This window comes from Cebidichthys violaceus, unplaced genomic scaffold (genome assembly GCF_023349555.1).
Source record: "Cebidichthys violaceus isolate CVI_PGR_0920_01 unplaced genomic scaffold, fCebVio1.0.p SCAF_45, whole genome shotgun sequence".
In the NCBI taxonomy this organism is placed as follows: Eukaryota; Metazoa; Chordata; class Actinopteri; order Perciformes; family Stichaeidae; genus Cebidichthys; species Cebidichthys violaceus.
The window spans coordinates 2,272,515-2,295,028 of NW_027176650.1; the positions used below are offsets into that span (position 1 = coordinate 2,272,515).

Below are 22,514 nucleotides of genomic sequence, written 5' to 3' on the forward strand. Positions count from 1 at the left end.
GAAACGTATTGATTGAAAGTTAATTTAGTCTTTCCTTAAATATGAAATGTCACTCAAACCCCCTTTAAGTCTCAACTCTACCTGTATTACAGTGTGTCACGCTTGTTTAATCCACTCCTGAATAACACTTTATGATCCGGATAACGGTTTCCTCTAAATAATCTTTGGCTGCTTTTCTTCATCAGGTACCTCACCCAGAAAATCCCACAAAGTGAAATGTATTCAACCAACTTATCATTATTCTTCCTGCATTCTATCCCCTAATATGTCTTTGAATATATAATGGACGTAACGTCGCTTCATCCATCGAGCCAGGCTATAACAAATCCTCCCTGTGTCACTGTGTTTGTTGGAAAGAGGGAGGGGAGGGTGGAGCCACCTGAAACCGCAGTACTTTTACAGTTAATAACAGATATAGGAATTCATAAAAAACAGGACAGAACTTTTAGCATTAATACCTGAATAAATGCTGCAATGCTGTAGACAACTCACACAATGCATGACATGCAAACATACTGTGGTGAAGTGGTGAGCCACAACAACAGCTCGGTGGGAACGAGGTCCGGAGCCGAGAGCGTCCCGGCGCTCGTTAACACCTGACCATCGGTTGCATGGAGGACAATAAAGCAGTAAGTAATGAGAGAGATTTTTACCAAACCACCAAGGATGAAGAAGACCATAAACAGGCGGCCCAGCGTGGTTTTTGCATAAACGTCTCCGTAGCCGACGGTGGACATGGTAACCATGAGTAAGTAGACACATTCCCAGTAGGAAAGCGCCTGGGAATTTTGGAAGTTTTCCCAAGGATCCCCTGAGTTTTCCACCTGGAACAGAGGTCGACATTCGTTCAACAACACAGGTAAACGCATAGAAGTAAAGGATGTAGTAATAATGAGCACCTATTAATTAATACCCACAAACTCACCAAATGAATGAATCCTGCTGCAGTTAGCCATGTGCTTATGAAGATTGAACACAGGTTCACCAGCTTTATTGAGTTGCTAAAAAAAACAACAACAACATCCAAACAGCGACACGCTAGTTGTTAACGATAAGTTACTACACTGGTATCATGAAAATAGTCGAAGACGTCAAAACAAGTGGCTAGATTGGAAGATGAATGCTCTGAAATGCATTATATACTAACAATTATGAACAGATCTAATTATTATATTCGATTTAATACTTAAAACATCCAAGAAACATATATATATACATGCTGCACAAATGATAAAAATCCTTACAGCTGTTGCATTGAATTAAATTGATTTAGTTTTATTTGTATGTATTGAATTGCATACTTTATATTAATTTGGCTGGTCACACATTTACAATATATTTATATACCATCCCATTAAAAGATGTGATACATGTAATGTGTGTGTGTAATATTTGATAAAAAGTAGAAACAGTCTGTGCGTGACCTTCTATCCTCTCCTGCTGTGTGCGTTCAAGTCTTTACCCTCCTCTGAGTGAACGACAGAGGAGATTATTCTGAAACAGTTTGTCGCGCTATAAGCTCTTCCTGACATCTGTGCATGAAGCATTAAAACTCAGACAAACAGATAAACGGTTTGATTCAAGACTCCGTCGCACCGTCGGTGTTACTGACTGCAGCACCGAGGAGTAAACTGAGTGTCGATGTGCAACAGATCGAACGAAAACAATGCAAATGCTAACGTGCTAAATGCTAAAGACGTTGCATAAAGGCGTAAAAAAAAAAGATCACATCACTTTACATGCAATGCCCACACATTGACAGGTTAAACATTACAGTTTGACACATTGGCAGAGATTTAAATATGATATTAACACACTTACCTTGTCTTTAGTATATTCAAAAACTGTAAAATTTCTGAGAACTGTATCAACCTTAAGGCCCTTAAAAACCTCAAGCCTGCGAGAGAAAGACCACAAAGAAGTTATCAGAGATGAACGACGACAAGTAGAACAACATCAGAAGCATTTGTGCAAGAACACCGTACCTTTCATACTTTCATCCATGTTTATCAACTTCATTGGATTCATATTGATAAAAAACAAATAAAAAATCAAGCGACACTGAGCCTCACCGTGTCATAAAAGAAACTTTGTGGAGAAAAAAAAAAAATGGAAACGAGCGCAACGCTCCAGGTAACCTCTCCACCGACTCGGCCTGTTTTAATCACCGGCATCTACCTGATGCAGGCTTCACTCCTGCAGAGTTAAACTCTAGAAATGGACGTTATGAAACCCTGGATTAGACACAGGTGGACCTCAATGATTAAACAGACGTGACGTCAAATCCTAACTTTGTGGATAAAAAAAACAAAGAAGCTTTGCAAAGAGTTCAAGGACAGAAAAACAACAACAAAATCAGCTGTGACAACACCAGCATGAGCTCCTCTATGATTACTCATCGACTGTATCATCATTTAAGATACATATACGTTCAATCCCAACCTCATCAAAACCATTTTACACAGAAATCACAATCTCCATCACAAACAGGGCTGATAAAGGAGGATAACACACATCTTATTGTGTGTGTGTGTGTGTGTGTGTGTCATCATTGAGGCGCATTGCAGTAAACGACCCGCTAAAAAGGGAAACTCCCCACCTGAGTTTAAAAGCTCAAAAAGATTCATAGCTCCGGCAGCACAATCCACCGCAGTGTCGGTGCTGCATGAACAATTAAAAAGCCACCTCAGCCAAAAGTGAGCGTTCAAGTAAAAATCCATATTCTGCACGCTTTGAATGTCCCCGCTGGAAGAGATTTGTGCGAATGCCAAATGACACAAATCAAAGACGTTACGGGCAAATCATTCAGCCAGACAGAAAAATAAATATGTTTTTAATGAAATGACGTGAACCGTGGCGTGGCTTGCCAAAAAGCTCATTTCTCATTTCAAAGTGAGCGTTTGCCAGATGGGGGGGGGGACATAATACAGAGCAAATCCTGAACCTGAACCTGCTCCAGCTGGAGTCCAAAGACCTCTGGACACGCCAGCCTTCAGCTTTAGCAGAGATTCCCCTCGTTCCCACGTCCCGCAGGTCTTACCCCAGTAGGAGATTACATGGAAGCATGAACCCAGGCTGTAGCAGATGCTGTCCTGGTCCTCTTTCTCGCTGACCTGCCCGTGGCTCATCCTGACCCTGTAGCCGTTCTGGAAGAGCTCCCCGGTTGATTTCTTGCGCCTTCTCGTGTTGGAAACCGTCTGGGAGTGCGTGCCTCCGTCGGGCGCCCTGTACACTAACATCTTAGTGGGAATCATGTCTGGAAGTTACTTCTGGTAAGGCAAACGTCAAGTCCAAAATGTTCTTCACATCCACATCTTCACAATTCTGAATCCACCCTCGCCAGCTATCGTGTAGAAAAAATATGATCCTCCTCCAAAAAAAAGAGAAAAAAACGAATCAGGCGCTTTCATATTACCACCAAACACGCTGGCGTCAAAAAGAGGACTCCTTTTGAAGAAGCCTTTTTTTGGATTTCACCTCAGACCTTCACAGCATCCTCGCTGTGATCGGGCGCGTTCGTCGAGCTTAAAGCAAACCCTTTTCCCATCAGGATATTAGAGCGTAAGCTCCTTTAGGATTCATCCAGGGAAAGCAAGAGGCCAGGCAGCGAGTCTGTCCGTCAGCTGGCTTCACAGTGTAACCTACATCTCATCTATAACCCCGCAACTGCTCTCTGGACAAACCAAATTCTCTAATCTTGGACAAGAACAGCATGTCTCGCCTTTATAGCAGGAAACAAGTCATGTGAACTACCAGTAAAGCTGTGTATGGAGAAAAAAAAAAAAAAAGAAAAAAGAAAAATGACAAGCTTTGGCAATCATTGTGTTTTTCTATGGATTTAGTGATTCTGCAATAATCCCTAAATTAATCACAGCTGATGTAATAGCCCGCTATTGTAGTTGACGTTAAATCTAAATGCGCAGCACGAAAAAAAAAAAAACGAAGCCGCAAAAGTCCACTTAATCTGAACAGTTTGAAATATGTGTCACTTCAGCAAAATACCAAATGTGCCCTAAATATTTTTCAGTGCAAACAATGAGCAGTATAAAAGTTAAACAGATTTATATTCAATATTTCTACAGAAAAAAAGCAAAGAAAAATAAAATGCCTTATTTGCCTCAGGCTCTATAGTTTCCTATAATGTCCTAAAAAAATAACTAAATAAATTGAATAAATTAACAAACATAAAAAACAAAAGCATGCGGAAAAAAAGAGAAATCTGTCTATTGTCTAATGAATACATATCATGTATAAATATGAACTAATACGGAGAATTGCACAACAAACTAGTAATTATTATTATTTCCAGTAAAGTCTTTAGAAAAGCTCTAAGAGGAGGTTTGCGTCTCTAAAGTTAGAAACCGTTTGCACTCGAGGACGTTTAGCTTCCAGCGGACAGTTTAATGCGAACGCCTCTCTCTGTATTTTACTATCAGCTCCAGACTAAACAACATGTGGCCACCAAGAGCTGTGTTGTATTTACCTCATTACATTTGGACGAGTCGCACTGGACTACTTTCACTGTCAGAGACAAATGCGCTGCTGGTGCTTCACACCTGCAAGCAGGTCAGAATTCCAGCTCCTGAGTTCAGACTTTAGCAGTGAAAACACACCACTGTGCTTATTAGCTGCTGTGTATCGTTTCTACACATGAAAATGTCAAAAATCAAAAATGTTCAGACGGGAGGGATTGAGTTTCGATCAGAAGAGGGAGTCGGACAGCTGCGGACAGATGCTGCTGAGCTGGTGATGACCTCCTCACCTGTTTGACCTCAGTTTAACCAAACAGTAAATCAGTCACTAATCCTCCACGGCCAACTGCTCACTGACCGCACTGACTGAGATTACGCCCGACAGAAGGACTTCCACTGGAGCTCGTTCTGAACGCCACAGGGAAAAATCAGCATATTTGTTTTTAACGCTTCGTGTTCATTTGAATAACAATGATCTTTTTTCGAATCGCTACATCTGGATAGAGATCGAGATACGATACTGAAGTGTTCAAATCTGTGTTTTCGGTCAACTTGCTCGTGAAGGCTTTGTGTATTTGCCGTCGGGAATCTGGAACGAAGTGTTGCATTTCGGGTTAGAAGAGCTGTACAGCGAGCGCGGCAGAGCAGATGACAAAAAAAAAACAGCAACACCTACACAAACGGTAACAAAAGAGGACGGTATCAGCAACGGCAGAATCGCAGTAATGCTCACACTGTTCTGGGCAATGCAGCCAAAAACCATCATGTAGAGAAAATATTGCAATGCCGTGCAATATTCAATTTGTGATTTTGTATCTTCTTCTTTCAAAACGACAGCATGATATCTACGGATGTGGAGAAGATGTGGAATGCGTAAGCAGAAAACAAATAAAAGAGCAAAAGCCAATGTGCCATAAAAAAGCAAAGTTTAAAAACAGGACCAAAATAAAAGGACACGCTTTGAAATGTTGCGCATAAAATATCCACAAGAAAACCAGCTTGAATATAAGCACCGTGTGCAACAACTACGGCAATAAAATGTCCAGTAAAAATCAGTATAATGCAACAGACAATAATACCAAAAAACAACACAATCATGGCAATACTGTCGTACTCGCTCATGTCCACTAGATGGCGCCGGCACCCAGCACCAGCTAGTCCTACTTTCTGTTGTTTTCACATCGAAAGTCACTCGGCAGTACATCGGCCCAGGGAAAAACACACAGGCACGTTACGCAACTGAAGCTATCAAGCTGTCACACTGACTCTACAGTAGAGGGTGTTCAACGCTGGTGTTCCTCAGCTGACAGGAGAAGGAGAAGCAGCTATGAAGCAGCTATGAAGCAGCTATGAAGCAGCTATAAAGCCCCGCAACGCAGCAAAAACACAGAGAGATCCCCCTTAATCCCGTAATTCCTCACAGACCTCTCCGAGTGATGAGCCTCACACATTTAGCAGATTGACTTCTATTCTAGCGACGAAGGCCCCCAAAACAAAGCCTATTAGCTGTCTTTTTTAAATCCATTCGTTTGATTTCACAATCGCCGCATGGTTTCATTCGAGTGTTTTCGCAGGTGTGCCGGAGAGGTGAAGGGCGTGTGAATGACACCTTGCAGCACAATGCCCACACCGCCCACAACACACACGGCCAAAGAGACACGGAGCCGATTACATTCCCGTTTAAATCAAATTGCATAACTAACTGCGAGTTTAAAATGGCACGCCAGATGACGGCCATACAATATTTGAGAGTGTTGTCGTGCAAACAAGCGTCAGTTTGACGAGTAATGTTCGTTAAGCCGTAGAGTCGCCATCGTTGACAGTGTCCATGCTGAGTTTTTAATTTGATGCACCATTTCCACAGCAATGGTGGGAATCATTCACACTTTTCATGCAACGTCCCATAGAGTTCATTTCATGACAAAGTTATCAAAATCATTTTAGCAAATATTAAAAGTGTGCCTCATGTGATGTGAGTCTAGGGACGTGCTGAGATTATCTGGTGCGTTCACTGACTAACTGTTAGGCTCGTTACATCCACTAGGTGGCAGCAAAAAAGCTCCTGGGAAATAAAAGCCCAGACATCCACTCCACAACGCCTGTTGATCAGCACCCTTACCGAGCCAGCTCCTGTTCAGGTACACGGACACGAACACCGGAGGAACCGTGAAGAAGTCCACCACCGAGTTCACCTCCAGCCAGAACCACAGCTTGTCATTGGCAGCGATGAACTGATGGAAATGAAGGGTTTAAAAAAAAAAAAAAAAGGTGAGATTCACAGTTTGGATAAGAGTGCAAAATGAAGGACGACCTACTCGTTTCACTTACGCGGAGGCCGAAGTACAGCAAGAAGAACACGTTGAACGCCATGTCGATCTGCAACGTGAAGTCTTGGTAGAAGTTCTGACAGGACTCGATTGGACTATGAGACAGAGAGAGAAACGAAGTGTGTTAACGTCTTACAAGTATTAGTGGTCAAGTGAGGAAAGGGTTGGTAAAATGCATATATATGTATATATATCAATGGTATAAAAAAAAGCATAAAAGATGCATTCTTCTTTTCCTTTTTCCACTTTTAAGATTTCCAAAAGAAGAGGGAACTTAAGTGTTGAAAAAAAAAAAGTGCAATAGTCGGTACTTTCCAATGTTTGTTCTGTTGAGGAAGGACATGCATTCAATTGTCACACAAGCTTGTCGAGATGCCTGATTAACCCTTAAATAACTGCAAAACAATCTGTCATATTCCAGGTGCCATATCACATTATTAAAGAAAAATGCCGCTGGTTTTCCTCTCAGGTCCACGTTTCCGACCTCATAAACATTTCAGGGACAAATGGATTCAAAACGTGATGGGAAATGCAGAGCCAAGGCAGCAGTTTAAGGGTTAAATAAATGCATGCAGGGCTCAAGTCTTCCGTTATGAAATCAGGCAGCCATAGCAAATGCTAGCAATGCAGCGAAGTCTCACCCTCAAAAAGCTTTGTGTCTGGCACTAAGAATTCAAATAAAGAGACATAGTTAACCAGGTGAATGCGACCGTCAAAAGGTAACACAGGTTTACTGTACATTCAACGTCAAACAAACGCCGCGGAGGAAAGACGGTTAATTAATGTGATTAATGTGAATATAATGTTTGATTAATAAACCATTTGAATGAATAGTTGAGTGAAATTAGATTGTCGTGATATAAACAGTGACTGGTTAATCAAGTTAGTGCTGAAACAATTAGTCCATAACTCAATTAGTCGTTTGATCAATGTGCTGGTTCCGTCTTCTAGTATGTGAGGATTTACTGTTTTTCTGGGTTTTACATCATTTGGGTTTTGGACTGTTGGTCAAACATCAAACTTGGACTCTGGGGACTTGTAGAAATGATCGATTGATCAAATTAGATTCATTGAAAAATTAAAAATGATGAGTAGTCGCAGCCGGGGTCGGTAAATGAGATGATTAACAGGATTAATAAAAGCAAAACATATACAGTCTATTTCTACTACACACATTGTCTTTTAGCAAAATTTAAATTATAGTTTTGACAAAGATACATTGTGACTTTTCTGTCATCTTCGCTTTTTCTTACGGGATCATTCTCCCTCATCAGTCCTCAACAATGACTCAATCAACGACTGATTGATTGAGTCCGTCTCGTACATTTAGCTTGTCGTTGTGTCTCTTTGTTAGTCTTCCACACTCACAATCAGCAACAATCTCCCCTGTGCCGTTTAATACCAGTCGGATTAAAGCAAATTGCTTTTGTTATGTAAAAAATAAAAATAAAAAAATAAAATAAACTCTGTTTGATAAAACGCCGTCCTCGTGGAGCTGGAATTAGGTAACAATAAAATACCTCGGGGATTAATTCTGTCAGTGATGTGATGAGGACTCGATCTATCTTCGTCGGCCACACGCAACATCTCATCCCAGGCCTAAGCGAGGCAGCATTCATACAGAATAACTGCTATTTATTCACCTTAATGTGCCGACAACAAGAAAATAAAAGTTATTGCTTTGATTGTACTCTAATTGGATGTATTCCTCCTCCTGGTGCATCTTATGAGTTCCTACGTTTGCATGTTTGAGGTTCATTTAACGTAACCGTTACATTCAACTGTCTCGCATCGGGACGATTTCTCAAAAGCAACAATGACGATAAAGAAAACAAGCCGATCTTCTTTTAGGCGAGAACAATATAATATATATAAATATATATATATATATATATATATATATATACGTTCTGCCCTCATTCACCGTAATGACACATCAGCCTGGTAAATCCCCCGTCATAGCGGGGTGACAGACCGTATAGCGGAGGCAGAACCGCGCTGCTAAATAATTGAGTTTCAGTAGACCTGGTGTGGAAGAGGACTAAGCCTGTTATGGATCACCAACCCTTGCTGCCCAAAGTCGCTCTGGTCTCTCTCTCTCTCTCTCTCTCTCTCTCTCTCTCTCTCTCTCTCTCCCTCATTCAACTCAGACTCAGATCAAACAGGAGGAGGAGACCTTGATGTTATGGGATGGCACTGCAGAAAAGCTTAGTCCACCGAGAGCGAAAGGTCACGTAGATCACTTCACCCAGGTATTGTTTGAAAATCTTTTCAAGTTTGTTTTTTATATCATAAGTATGTTTTTTTCAACAAAACTATCATTTTTAAATAAAAATAAATGAATAAAAGAATGCTAATGTTAACTGTCAACTTTACAGCTTTATAAAGATTGCTGCGCTGCCCCCAAGTGGCCAACAAATGTAGTTGAGATTATAAATTAAAAACAGAAAATCTTCAATACTGTACAAGTTTTTTTTTTTTATACAAAACTATAATTTTTATTTGGCAAATAACGCCAATGTTCCTCCCTGTCAACTTTACAGCTTTATAAAGGGGATAACGTGTCAGTGTTTAAAGGTTGCTGCGCTGCCCCCAAGTGGCCAAAAAATGTAGTTGAGATTATAAATGATATGAGATGAATGAGATACTTCACAGATGAAGAATCAAACTAAACAGAAAACACACTCAATCTGACATAAGTCTTCCTTTGTTTTCCTCCCTGTTAAAGGTTCTATTGGGGGAAGTTCTTCCGGTTCCGTTTTTCTGCCCCCCCCCCAGTATACTAATAAGAGTATTACCAAGTATTCCACACCAGCTCTGTTCAGTACTCAGTGCTCATTGATGAAACACAGGACGACACGGACGCACAGGGTGCAAAGTAAGACACGACGACAGCTTCATGACGTAGAACTCCCGGTGGGACCGAACCGTCTTCTTCCTCTGGAGTTGTTCTCTATGATTCTAAGTGGGTCTTGCTGCGTTGATGTCTCTGGCTCTGTCTCTCTGTGTTGCTTCCAGCCAGGTCAGCCTGCCCATCATAGGACAGCCTCAGCAGCCCCACGGGACTAATTACAGGAAGGCTTGTATCCGTTACTGTCGGCTGCCCCTTAGAAGCATGCAAGAGAGCAGTGGACCGGCTGCTCTTTCCTTAAGTGCCGGGCTTGTTGGCTTGACAGGTAGTGCAAAAAAACCCACTAAATAATAGAAAGACCTGGACATGACTGAATGAAAACTGGGACAAAGAGCCTTGTAGATGAATATGAAAATAAGTCATTGGACAGGTGCGGCAGCGCCATGCCTCATCGTGTATTTATAACAAGGGCCTTTCTTATGCGTAAAAAGGTTAAAGACGGAGGTCGCAAATCATCCTTCATCGGGTGGAAATAAAAAGGGTATCGGGCGCGCCGCTACAGGCCCGTTCTGAGAACGGGAGGCCACAGATGGCATCGGTGAGGATGTAACTCTACCTGAGCCTGTCCAGTTAATGAAATGAGATCGCGCTCGAGCCAAGCCCTCAGCTGCGTATGGTCTTATGAAATAAATAACCCGAACGCCTGCCTCCGGGACCATGAGCCGGATTACGAAGTTTTATAGCCCATTTTCTCTCCTCTGCCTTAGCATTACTCCCAGCGGAGACTCCCTCTGGGCTTGATAAAAGCTTCTTTTTTTTTTGTTCCTGGTTTATTTTGCTCCACTTCCTAATGGCACATCCTGTCCAAACACCACCGGGATGCAGCAACAGTACACTGGAGCAAAAAAAAAAAAAGGCTCTCCCACTTCCTCCAGTTCGATGAGTGACAGTGATTGGGGGTTTTTTGAACAGGAACTCGGGTCTTTCCTGCCCGTTTAAGAGTCCGATCCTTTTCGGTAGAGATTAAGCGTCTGTGAGCACATGGCTGTTTGTCAGCGGAGACCTGCTGGAGAGCCTCGTAGCAGTTCACCTGGAAGGGGATTGGATCACAACAGCCAGCAAGTACGTGCTCTCCGATGCCACATACAGGCCACAGAGCACTCACTGTAATTAAAGGCTGGAACTATATGCATTCTGTGAGGATTTACGAGAGGGTGGGACCCAGTTAACGGCTGGAGTTCTTGAGGGTAATCAAAATCATAAATATCTGAAACACATCCAGCACACCGTTCCATAACGCACAACCAAAGACCGTAGAGCACAGTTGCTAAATTGCTAAGCTAAGCTACGGTAAGCTTTGAGGGACATCAGGACCGAACACCTCGAGACGAACTCAAGAGGCCACTTTTCAGTCTCTAAATCTCTCAAATATTGTGCAGCGAACCAAGTAAAACATGGACCTATGAGCCAGAGTAGCATTCATAGTGAAGTATGTTAGAAAATAATACTCACTCAGAAGAATCTATGAAGTATATCACGAGGGCTCCGATGCTGAGAGCAAACACGAGAACCACCTGAGGGAAGAAGAAGAGAAAAGGAGCGTTTTAAACGTTAAAGTGCAACTATTCATGAAACCAGGAAACAAATGGATCGGGGAGAAACTAGGTAAAAAAAATTTTGCAAATTCAATTAAAAGTAAGAATTACAGAGAAGCAAAATAAAAAATATTATTTGATCTTTTAAGAGCTGCAACCATTAGTCGAAAAACAGAAAATGAATCTGCAACTTCTTGTTATTTCAGTAATTGTTTCTTTGTTTTTGAAGCAGCATGTGGATACATCATCTCAGGCTTTTGGGAGATTATAATAATGGATTTATTTTTGACAAAATAACCAGCTGATGAATCAGTGATGAGGAGGATTCTTAGCTGCAGATCTTTTGTTCTATTTTTTTAAGAAGCATAAACTATTAGACAACCAAACTTAAAGTTAAAGAGTTACAGAAATGTGTGTTTCAAGGTGCTGAGTGAATCTTTAATGCCGGACCTCGACACGTCTCGTCAACCTGCTAGAACTGTGTTATATACACACACACACCAAAAAGAGAGAGCGAGTCACAGTTTGGAACAGCAGTGTCACAAACAGACCCATCAGCTACCGTACATCCGACGGTGTAAACAAACACACAGGAATTCGGCTCGTCGTGTAAATAGGCGGTGGAGGAGTGGGCGAGGTGACGGGAACGGCTTCAGTTTCTTACAGAGACACAAACAAGGGAGGCTGCAGCTGAGCCCGACGCTTTGGGTGGGCCACAGTGGAGCAGCGTGAGAATAAAAAGCAGGGCATCGCTTCTACTCTGTCACTCCGGCTTTCTGCAAGGGGTAAAGGGGGGGGGGTTGAATAAACGGACGCCTGAGTGAGTGGATAGATGCTCAGAGCGGACCGCGAGGCGGGTTGCGGGGTAATAAACATGATGAGATCCGGAGGTGTTGGCAAACAAAGCAGGAGTTGTCAGGTAACAGCTCTGACACCGATACGGCTGAGGTGAAAGTTAAGCGGATACCGCAGGAAATCAGATTAAACTGTCAATACAAAACAGTTAAAACACGGAATGAATCAGTGTGTTCATCAGTGTTAAAATACAAAAAAAAGTGAATGCTGTCATTGTTGCGTTTGTCTAACCGGAAAAAGAAAGTGGAAGATCATCTGAAACGGAGGACAGGGGACAAAATCTCTGTTCCCTGATTAGAGCATAAGTATTACAGAGTAGGTCACCAAGCAACTAAGATGCAACACAGATCATGAGCTGCTACATTTCAACACGTGTTTTGACCTAGATTTTGAATTCTTTAAAATCAGCGTTGACCGTAGATCATTCATTCATCTTTAGAACAGGGTCGGGGCAATAATTCTATATCATAATTCATTGTCTTTCCATGGAATCGTATCGTGATTAAATCACATAGATACCGTGGATAACAATTGTATTGTCTAACGATAATAACAAGCGCATGCTAACTAACATGTCTCAGATAATCAGATCATTTTGCACATAAACGTGCTATCATGATGTGTATTGTTATGAAGATATGAAGGGATATTGACGTCTGGATAGATGATTTTGGTCATATCGCCCAGAAGTCAAAAAGCACAGCGGCTCATTAACACCGTCCTGAAATGAATATCCTAATTTCATCTTGTAGAAGTCAGTGCTAATGCTCGACCCGGAGAGACTCAGACGTGAGCAGAGAGGTTTCTGCCAGACGGCAGAACAAAATGCGTTACACATCCTGAAACACATCGCCGGGCTATCTGCGAGCCTAACCTGGCTTTCATCTATTTAGAAATGACACAATGGCCATCCTGAACAAGAAACCGATGGGCATCCATAATGAATGAGCTCAGACTAATTCATTTCCATGATGTGAAATTGTATTGTCAACCTGCAAGCACCGACGGCTCCGTAATGACAAAAAAAAAAACCCACCCAGCATGCATTTTTAATTGACCCCCCCTTCCTCTTTGAAAGCCAGGAAATCTCTCTATGCCTCTGACCATCCCGGTTTAGAGACTGGAAACAATGTCGGTGCAACCCTAGAAACGCTAATGCCACCGGCTGAGGAAGACTCGGCGATGGCAGTTAATAACAATGCGCAGCCAGTCAGCAAAGAAGGGGGGGGGGATCATGACCGGGTTCGTCAATGAGGCGAGAGCAGACGGTGCCGGCATTCATCATTCATCTCATAGTCGGCGGATAATGACGCATCACATCTGTAACCTGGAGACGGTTTCCAGCTACAAGGAGGCTCGGAGAGAAAACAACAAATTGGGGAAAAAGTGTCCAGATCAAGACTCAAGTAATTTTAGACTAGTTCAAATCAAGACTCAAGTAATTTTAGACTAGTTCAAATCAAGTCTCGAGTCATTCAAGACAAGTCCAATACAAATCTCAAGTCCCCGAGGACAAGTAAAAGCCGAGTCTCCATACGCAAATTAGATTTTTTTGGAGTTATAAGACTATAAAAGACTACAAGATGGACTTTCTGCCACTGTTTGATTGCTTTTTTTTTTTTTATTGCTGCATGATGTTTGAGGTCAAATATTTTGACAGCGTAGAAGCATCGAGGATGTACTACATATATTTGTGATTTTGGACGGTGTACATAAATTAAATTGACTCAAGTGTTTTTGCTTTAAAGTCTCAAAATAAGCAAGTAAGTCATGATTCACACTCTTATCTTTTTTACGTAAGTCTGACTTAAGTCTCTGGTCTAGGAGTGGAAAAACTAGTGCAGAACAAAAATCTCAAAAACTGGGAAAATGAGGCTAAAAAAATCTCAAAAGTTCAACTATGAACTCTGTGTGTGACAAATTCTTTTCAGTCCACTTTCACAACAGATTACAACACCGGCAATGGTCCCAGGCTACGATGCGCAGTATGTCACGGCCCTTGCGGAGCGCACCAGCAGGTCTCAAGCATTCGGGAGTCAACCTACAAACATCAGAGAACCCACTCATGCTCCTCCACTCTTCCCGGAGAGTGACTCACCATCCAGCCAGCGTGAATAACCTGCCAAAGAAACGGCAACTTTGCTTGAGCAGAAATCTCTTTTGCTGCGGGGAGCGAGCTCAAAGTCCACGGTGGTGTTCACCCTCACCCGATTCCTTGTTTTTTTTCTCCAGTCGTTAGATGCAAATGAACGACGGATGCTTTTAGCTCGTATGGTGCGGTGCAGCGGGTGGACCCCGGTTGACAGAATCGTATCTGATGAGAGTAGAGCTCGCTGAGATTCAGGTAACGGTAGAAACAGAAATCTGCAGTGGGAGGCCGAGGCCGCGAGCTGCTACAGTATCTAAAAACAGGATTCAGAAGGAGCAGGGGGTCAGTTTGTTCCATACTCCATTAAAGGCTGCGATCACTGCGGGATCAAAGCTCTCATTGGTGGGATGCCAGAGATGTGTGTGTGTGTGTGTGTGTGTGTGTGTGTGTGTGTGTGTGTGTGTGTGTGTGTGTGTGTGTGCAGTCAGCTGTCCGTTAGTTGAACCCTCACTTTCCCCACCTTCACGTTCAGTTCATGCAGCTTCAACTGTGTGCAACTTCAATGTTCACGGGAGCGTACCCCCGGTGTTCCTCACGGGTGACTGTCTGACCTCTGACCTCTGACCTCCGACCCCCCCCCCCCCCCCAGCAGCTTCTCAGGAACACGGCGCTGCTTTCCAAAACAAAAAATGACCCGAGAGGACTTTCCTGTCTTGTCTGTCTCCAAATGCCATATTGATTTATAACGCATCTTGGGCATAATGGCAAACACAAAAACAGCACAATAGAAGGGGAAATAAATAAATCCATCAATGAGTCGTCCTTAAGCTGAATAGTTACAGACTGTGATATGAATTTCTACATAAATGGATTTCCATTTTCTTTTATCAGCTGTCTTTTCCAGAACTTGAAAACTAGTTTTTAAAAGGGGCAGTTCTCAGAATTCTCATTAAAAAGTATTTGTTCATTTGAAATATTGGGGAATTTCTAGTCAGAAAGCTTGTTTCCCTCCCTGGAAAACTACAGGACAGCTTTAGAAAAAATGTGAACACACATACTCAATACTGTAAATATGAATTCTTTATATTATTTTGCCTAAATTGACCGTGAATCCCGCTGCATAGATAGAAATTATTTAATTACACATTTCGTTTTTTGCTGCATGTGAGGTTCAGAGCAGCTGTAAATGTGTGAACCGTGAGAGACACCTTGTCCATCACGACTGTCCTCGCTACCTAGACTTTGTTTACAGCACCGCTGCACAGTTTATCCTTCTCACAGGGTGATAACAGCAAATTAGCCTGTTTTACGACAAACGGCCATAAACGTGACGAACCGCAGCCCCCGATAAACACGGACTCTCGAGTGAACACTTTAAACATTTACAGTTCGTCTTTCCTGTTTGAACTCCTGCTCCTCTGCAGCTGACGGGACAATCTGCGACGCGTGATGCAACTGCAGCTCTGCAGTTGATGCTGAAAGCGCCGTGATGGACGACGACGACGACGACGACGACACGCTCGCATCGGTGTGACCTTTTTGATTCTTTGAGGCCCTCGAGTGTCTATTTAGAGCACTTGAAGTACAACGCAGAGCGTCAGCCGGGCCCGAAATAGGGCTCAACGATCACGGCTCATATAATAATCCTGATTATATTGCGAGATCTTCAGTCGATGAACGTCAAAGCAGAATTATTAGTCTTTGCCGATAGGGTGAACGATTATCTAAAGGCCCCTCTCGACCTCGTGGCCTCTCAAAGCTCGTCAGTGTCTAACGAGCCAACGCGTCGCGTTAAAAGTTAAAAATAACTTCCGACGCTCTTGCAGTCCCGTTTGCGAACGCAGCAGCAAAACGTCAATCTGTCAAGCTGTTTTAATTATACATGAAAGTATAAGCTCTACCTGAAAATGAGATGGTTAAAAAAAATGACAGATCGGTGCCTTTAAGAGACAGCTGCGTCCCTGCTCAGCTCAGACATGCGCTCACTGGCCGAGTCTGCATGTGCCCCACGCTTGTGGCGACAGGCAACAAAAAAAAAAAACACAACATGCATACTAATGGGGGTGTTTGGATGGTTCTCCTGGAGCCTGGCACCCTCCTAAAGCGTGATCGGAGCACAACCTACCCAGCGTGTGTTTCATAACAGGCTAATCTTCAGGCCTCATCTTCCCCAACAAGATATTGTGATTAAAGGGTCCGAATCACAGCTTGTTCCGTGACAAGGCAGGAAAGACAAACGGACATTCACAGTTCAAAGGTCAAAACCCCACAAATGTTTCAAAAACAGCGTCGATGGTTAACGGACAGGAGTTCATTTTGACACTTTAGTTATTATCACCATCGTCGTGTTTCAACATTCACCCGTACAAGAAAAGCTCATCGTTTTCTTTTCTCACTGATTTTCACAAAAGCAAAATAAGTGAATTTGATCAATTTGTTTGTCGTTTTCAACTTCCTCACAGACAGAAATGACCGTGGCGTGGGGGTGACCGTGGCTAAGAGGAGAGCAGGGCCGCCTTTCAATCAGAGGGTCGGCGGTTTCGACCCCCATCCTCCTGCTACCGCTAGTCTTGTGTCAATGTGTCCTTGAGCAAGACACTTAACCCCCAGAAAATGTCTCCCGTAGCTGCGTCTACGGTGTGTAGACAGATACTGAATTGTAAGTCGCTTTGGATAAAAGCGTCTGCTAAAATGACCGTAATGCAATGAACAAAACACGGACGTAGTCTCTCCTTGTCGTCTCCCGTAGATTTCTATCTACGCCCTTTACAATTGATTGTGTTTTTGATTGGCTGCCATTGTTATGTAGGTGAAGATTGTGTAGATAACCAGTAGTACAGTAAGTGATCGACGGCTGTGATGCGTTTCCAAGACGACTCTGGGTTGCAATATTAAGCACAACATGTTCACAGTTATTGGACTCAGACTCGAGGGTAAAGCGTCACCGCGCTCCCTCGTGTTTAAGGTTTTCAGAGCGAGTGCCAATAAAAGTGTTGCGCGCTGAAAATGAAAAATGTATGACGTTTGAAGATTATTGCTTTTTCATGAGCAACACGCCACTTTGATCCGTGCTAATATCACTTAGGAGGATTACATTTACACTTTGAGACAAGAACGAGGGGGGGGGAAAGCGAAGCCTGGCTTCATCGGCTTCATACGTTGAGATATAATAAATGCATCAGAGCTTAATGGAATATCATCTTGGCAGAAAGTGTCACATTACTCATCATCAGATAAGATAACAATCAAGATTGCATAATGGGTTTTGCGGTCGATGACGACAGCAGCAGAAGGATGATAAATATTACATAATCCCCAGACACGTGTGGTAAGAAAGCAGCTCGTCGTGTGTCATTGTGGTTCGTGGCCGAGCTGTTTTATCAATCCAGAGATCCACGACGAGTTCAATGCATCCAGTCTGCAAAGTGTGTGTGTGTGTGTGTGTGTGTGTGTGTGTGTGTGACGCTGAGCCAGAGACGTTTCTTCATCCTCTGGTTTATCAAGGACATCAGAGTGACCACCGTGTTGAACCACAGAGCTGGTAAACTGTAAGAGTACAGAGAGAGCACAAAAAACCTCCTGGAACGGCAGGAAGTTAATGTTTCATTTTCTTAACTTTCATTTTTAGCAGCAAGTATCATCTTTAGTGCCAAAAACTGCTTAAGGGACAACACACAACGAAACCCCAGTGGACGATCCTCTGTTCAACGAGTCTTAACGTTATTTTTTATTTTTTTTTTTTTACACCTTCTGAAAAGCTTCTTCTCACATTTCTGTCCTGATGTGCAGCGAAGTGTTCTCCAGGATCTGCGTCACCTCTGACCACACCCACCAGAGAGGCTGAGTGGGGTCAAAGGACGAACCGAAGAGGACAGACAAGAGATAAGCAGGGAGACGACGAAGAGGAAACAGAAAGCACCGTTTGTCAGAGGACTTATCTAATTGTATTGGCCCATACAAGAACATATTTCTGGAAGTTTAAAGTAGCGTGAAGGCCGTACTTCTACTGTTTACCTACCAACTGTTGCTAGGAGGAATGAAACAATAAAATCACTATCTCTGTCATAAATTTCCAGTTGAGTTGTTAAACCTCTCCCTCACAACATCATAAACCTCTGGGCAGAGTCCTGTTATCTGATTAACAGATACAACCGTGACGGAACATTCTGAGCTTCGGTAAATATTAATTGTGCAACATGAAAAAAACCCAGTTCATATTGATGAAGTCTGTCCCTCCAATCAACATACTTTATCTACCATGTCAGTTAGCTGTGGGCTACATCTTCTACCTGTTTCATTTGTATTTTTTTTTTTAAGCCTGTATTTCTTTACATTTGTGCTAAATTCGCCATGAACGGTACTTTGATTCTGAAGAAAACGTTAAAAAATAAACTTGATTCTCAGGCAAGTGAAGCACCTTATGTGTCTCCCTGAGCTGTGTGTCACAGCTGCATCTGCTGAATTGCACACTGGGATATTAGTACAACATAAAGTATGAATAAAATAGTCTTTAACTTGATTTAAGTCAACTGCACTATTCCTCTCTTTTTTTTTTTTTTTGCTGAATGGAAACCCTCCCCAGACACATTGAATGTAATATTCAGGCTTGTGCCGCATCAGTCGGGATATTCCCCAGGACGAGCACGCTCCTCTTTTGTGCGTGCGACTTTCACACTGAAGAGTAAAAGCGGTGGGTTTAAGGGATTTCTCTCTTATCTTGTCAATAAAAGCAGATTATGTCTTTGTCTAGCGGGCTTCCTGTGGAGCAGCGTTGCAGCTGCTTCCTCATCATTAGGGATCCACCTAGCAGTGGGGGGGGGTAGACCTGCCATGCAGTAACAAACATTCTCACTCCCAATGCATCCTCTAAAGGGGAACCAACAGCAGAATTTACCAAAAAAACATTTAAGATAAATGTCTTGTCTAGACCTTTGCTAATAAAAGCTCCTGGCCTACAAAGTCCCTTTCATGGTTAACATCATCTAACGCTGACTGTCAGTAGGAGACGGGATGCTACAAGCTTTGTACCAAGGGGATTTATCAAACGACCAATGCGGACATACTTCAGGCTGCATGGTGGTGCAACAGCTGGGAGGTTTGCGCTGTGAAGACGTAGCGTCTAGTCGGACACCGGGAGGCCCCAGCTCAGACAAAATCGAGACAACTACCTATTAGACAGCCCCCTGATTTATACAGTTGATAAACAATGTTAAACAATACTTGACGCTGCGCACACAATGTTTGGTAATCACATCATGAGGCACTAGAAGAAGGTTCTCTGTGTACAGCAGATTCTCATTCCTGTACGGAGACACACACACACACACACACACACATATAGCCTGCGTGGAAGTGCTGCGAAAGTATCGCAAAGCAACCGCGTTGAGCAGCGGAGGAAGGGAATAAGACGTCTTCGCTGACGTCAGCAGGAGAGACCGGCATCGCACACGAGGGACAAAGACAGCAGGGAAAGTATAAATGTCCAGGGCTTTGAGACACAACATCTGTTTCCATTTCTTTCTCTCTTCACAAGCGCAATATCCCAACCTGTGTGAATGGTGTCAGTTTGAGACCTTATAAACAGTGATGATGTACTTCAATTAAAAAACTAACATTTAACGTTTTGCACATTTGTTACACCGACATGTTAAGTGAATTCAAGATAAGAAGGACTATTTAGTTGCTTATATTCATGTGTTACTTGTTGCTGTGAGCCTTATCGTGTTCTCTAACACACATCGTCAGAGAGAGAGTGTGTGTGTGTGTGTGTGTGTGTGTGTGTGTGTGTGTGTGTGTGTGTGTGTGTGTGTGTGTGTGTGTTGATGACATTATAATTATTAACACCGTTATAGCAAACACTCTCTGGTGCTGAAAACAGCGGGTCAAAAATAACCCGGTGAACTTTCCCCAACAGCTGCTGTCCAGATTACAGTACATCGATTCATGACTTCATATAAATCATGCTTTCTCTGCGTGCGTCCAGGAAGATACAATCCTATATATCTTCTTTTTTTCGTATATGACAAACACCTTTAGTGCAGAAAGCCACACAGGAAAAGGACTGTTGTTGTCGTCAGCTATAAGCAGCGCACTCCAGAGGATGGAAGCGCCTGCAGGGCCTCTGTAACCACTCACACTTCTTGAGTCCCTCCTTCACCCGGCATCAACACACCGACCTGTAATGAGCGCCGCTCAGCGAGCTGGAGTCACAGGCTCCTCCTGGTTTCTACTGGTAACCCGAAAGTGAAGGAAAAAGCTCGACGGACTGGGGAATCGCTTCAGAGGTTTGTGATCACATTTTTCTTTTTTTAAAGCTTTTGTTTTCAAAGCTAAGCGAGGACAGAACATGTCTGCTGAGCTTTATGTTTTCTATGCATGTGACAAATATCACAAAGTCCTGCCGAGGAGGCCCGGCTCGTGTTGTGCGAGGGGTCGATTGTACCATTTCCTCTCACCATTAATCTGCTTATACAAAATGTGATGAGCAGCCTAGCTTTGTTTTTTTCCCTGTTTGGATGAATAATCCGTGTCACTGAACCAATTATTGTACAAATAAGGGCATGCTCACCAAGTGTGTTTGGAGTCTCTTGTTCAAACATGTCTTCCTCCTCCCACTGACAAAACATCTGACCCAGGAGCACGAAAAGGGAGCAAAAAAAAAAAAGTCAATTTGACTTTTATAAATCAAACAAAGCAACTATTAAATCTTACTTTTCTTTTCAAAAAGTCCTCCTAACATTTCGATGACATTTGTCCAAGTGGTTTGGTCTTTAAGACACACTGGCGGGGGGGGGGGGGGGGGGTATTTATGAAACGTGCCGCAAATTATACTCTAAACTAGTACATGTCGGTATTACAGGCGGCTTTAGTCGTGTCACACTGGACTGGAGCTGTTTGTGAGCCATTAAAAGGCCACTGAAGGAAGGAGAAAAGTAAATCTGTATGAAAAACAGCTGTTGTATTGTTCTTCTGTTGTCTTCTGTTGTAGTCATGGAACTGGCATGGTTGTCTCCCTCGGTGTGAGACAAAATTTCAGACACGATCTTGGTCAGAATTTACCTATTCCTATATTTTTGCGCCTCCAAACAGGACACTTAAATTCTGCATAAAACCAAACATGCATGTTTCAGCGGTGCTGAGTTTGATCCAACATCTCATTTTTTTATAAATGTCACAGAATATGCATGCATATAGTATATATATATATATATATATATATATATACGTTACAAAGCTGTAAGACAGTAGCTTTGTATTTGGCATCCAACCATTAGCCAGATTGCAATTGTTAAAAAACAATGTCGGTTAAAACATTTAGAAAGGCGATCCTCCTGTTAAACCCTTGGCACCTACACAGAGGTGCTCGGTTTGCGTTTCACGTTGTATAGGTTGCACTGTAACTACCCGCGGGCCTGAAACCTGAAACTCTTGTTTGTTTGACATCGGTCACTGTATATAGTGAGCGATCTGATCTAGGAGCAGTGACGACATCCTCTCCGAGCTGTCACAGCAGCGCCGCTATCCTTCAAAACATGTTTTTGGGGGTCAAGCCTGGAGGAACAGCTCTCTCTCTCTCTTTCATGCTCCATTTGAAAGTCTATTTGGGATTCAGTTTTCCTCTTTAAGTATCTTTATGTGACAGGATTGATAAAAAAGAAAATCAATTTGCATCATACCAAAGCAGCATGTTCTCCATTGTCATGAATAAAAGACTTAAACAGTTTGCACAATTATTCAGCTATTAAAAACACCCACAGTCAAAACGTGCAGGATAAAAACCTCAAATCCCACGGTGGCTAAGCCATGATTTAAGCCATCCTGGAAGCAGCCCAACCAGTTCTACAGTGAGGCGTAAAGAGCTTAGCATGGGAGGGGACGGCTGTGTCCCCCTCCAGCCTCTCGCTGTCCGTCTCAGCTGAAACATGAGGTCGGAAGTCACTTGTCTCAAATCCGTGGAAACGAGAGAAAGAAGCTGATGAGTTAAACTGAAGGAAAAGAAGGAAATAGCGTGTAATTCTGTGATGTCTATCGGTGTGCGGGAAGGAGTTTGATTAGAGCGATGACTCACTCGCTCTTTCTCTCTTTAGGGAGAAGGGGTTCTCACGGAGAGAGACTCTGCGCCCTGCGCTAACAATGGAAATGGAAATTCCCTTCATGTGTGAAAATGTAAATTATGTTCTGCATCTGGGGAGCTGGACATACTGTAACTGTAGCAGCTGCAGGTGATTTTTTTTTAAAGATGGAGGGGGACGAGTTGAGCAGCAGCAGGTGGAGAATGTCTCTCAGATGTCATCGCATAAGATTGGATTCGTATTCTGCGATCAG

The 22,514-nt window shown here is 42.8% G+C and overlaps 1 protein-coding gene across 1 annotated transcript in view; it reads right to left on the reverse strand.

Moving 5' to 3' along the window:
• The window catches only part of LOC137886624 (calcium-activated potassium channel subunit alpha-1-like), a 43,480-nt gene extending 32,261 nt beyond the window's left edge, over positions 1 to 11,219 (reverse strand). The window contains 6 exon segments of the mRNA XM_068729155.1: positions 654 to 824; positions 926 to 1,001; positions 1,822 to 1,897; positions 6,592 to 6,703; positions 6,801 to 6,894; positions 11,163 to 11,219. Coding sequence (XP_068585256.1) covers positions 654 to 824; positions 926 to 1,001; positions 1,822 to 1,897; positions 6,592 to 6,703; positions 6,801 to 6,842 — 477 coding nt within the window. The 5' untranslated portion in view covers positions 6,843 to 6,894; positions 11,163 to 11,219.
• Positions 11,220 to 22,514: the final 11,295 nt, after the last annotated feature.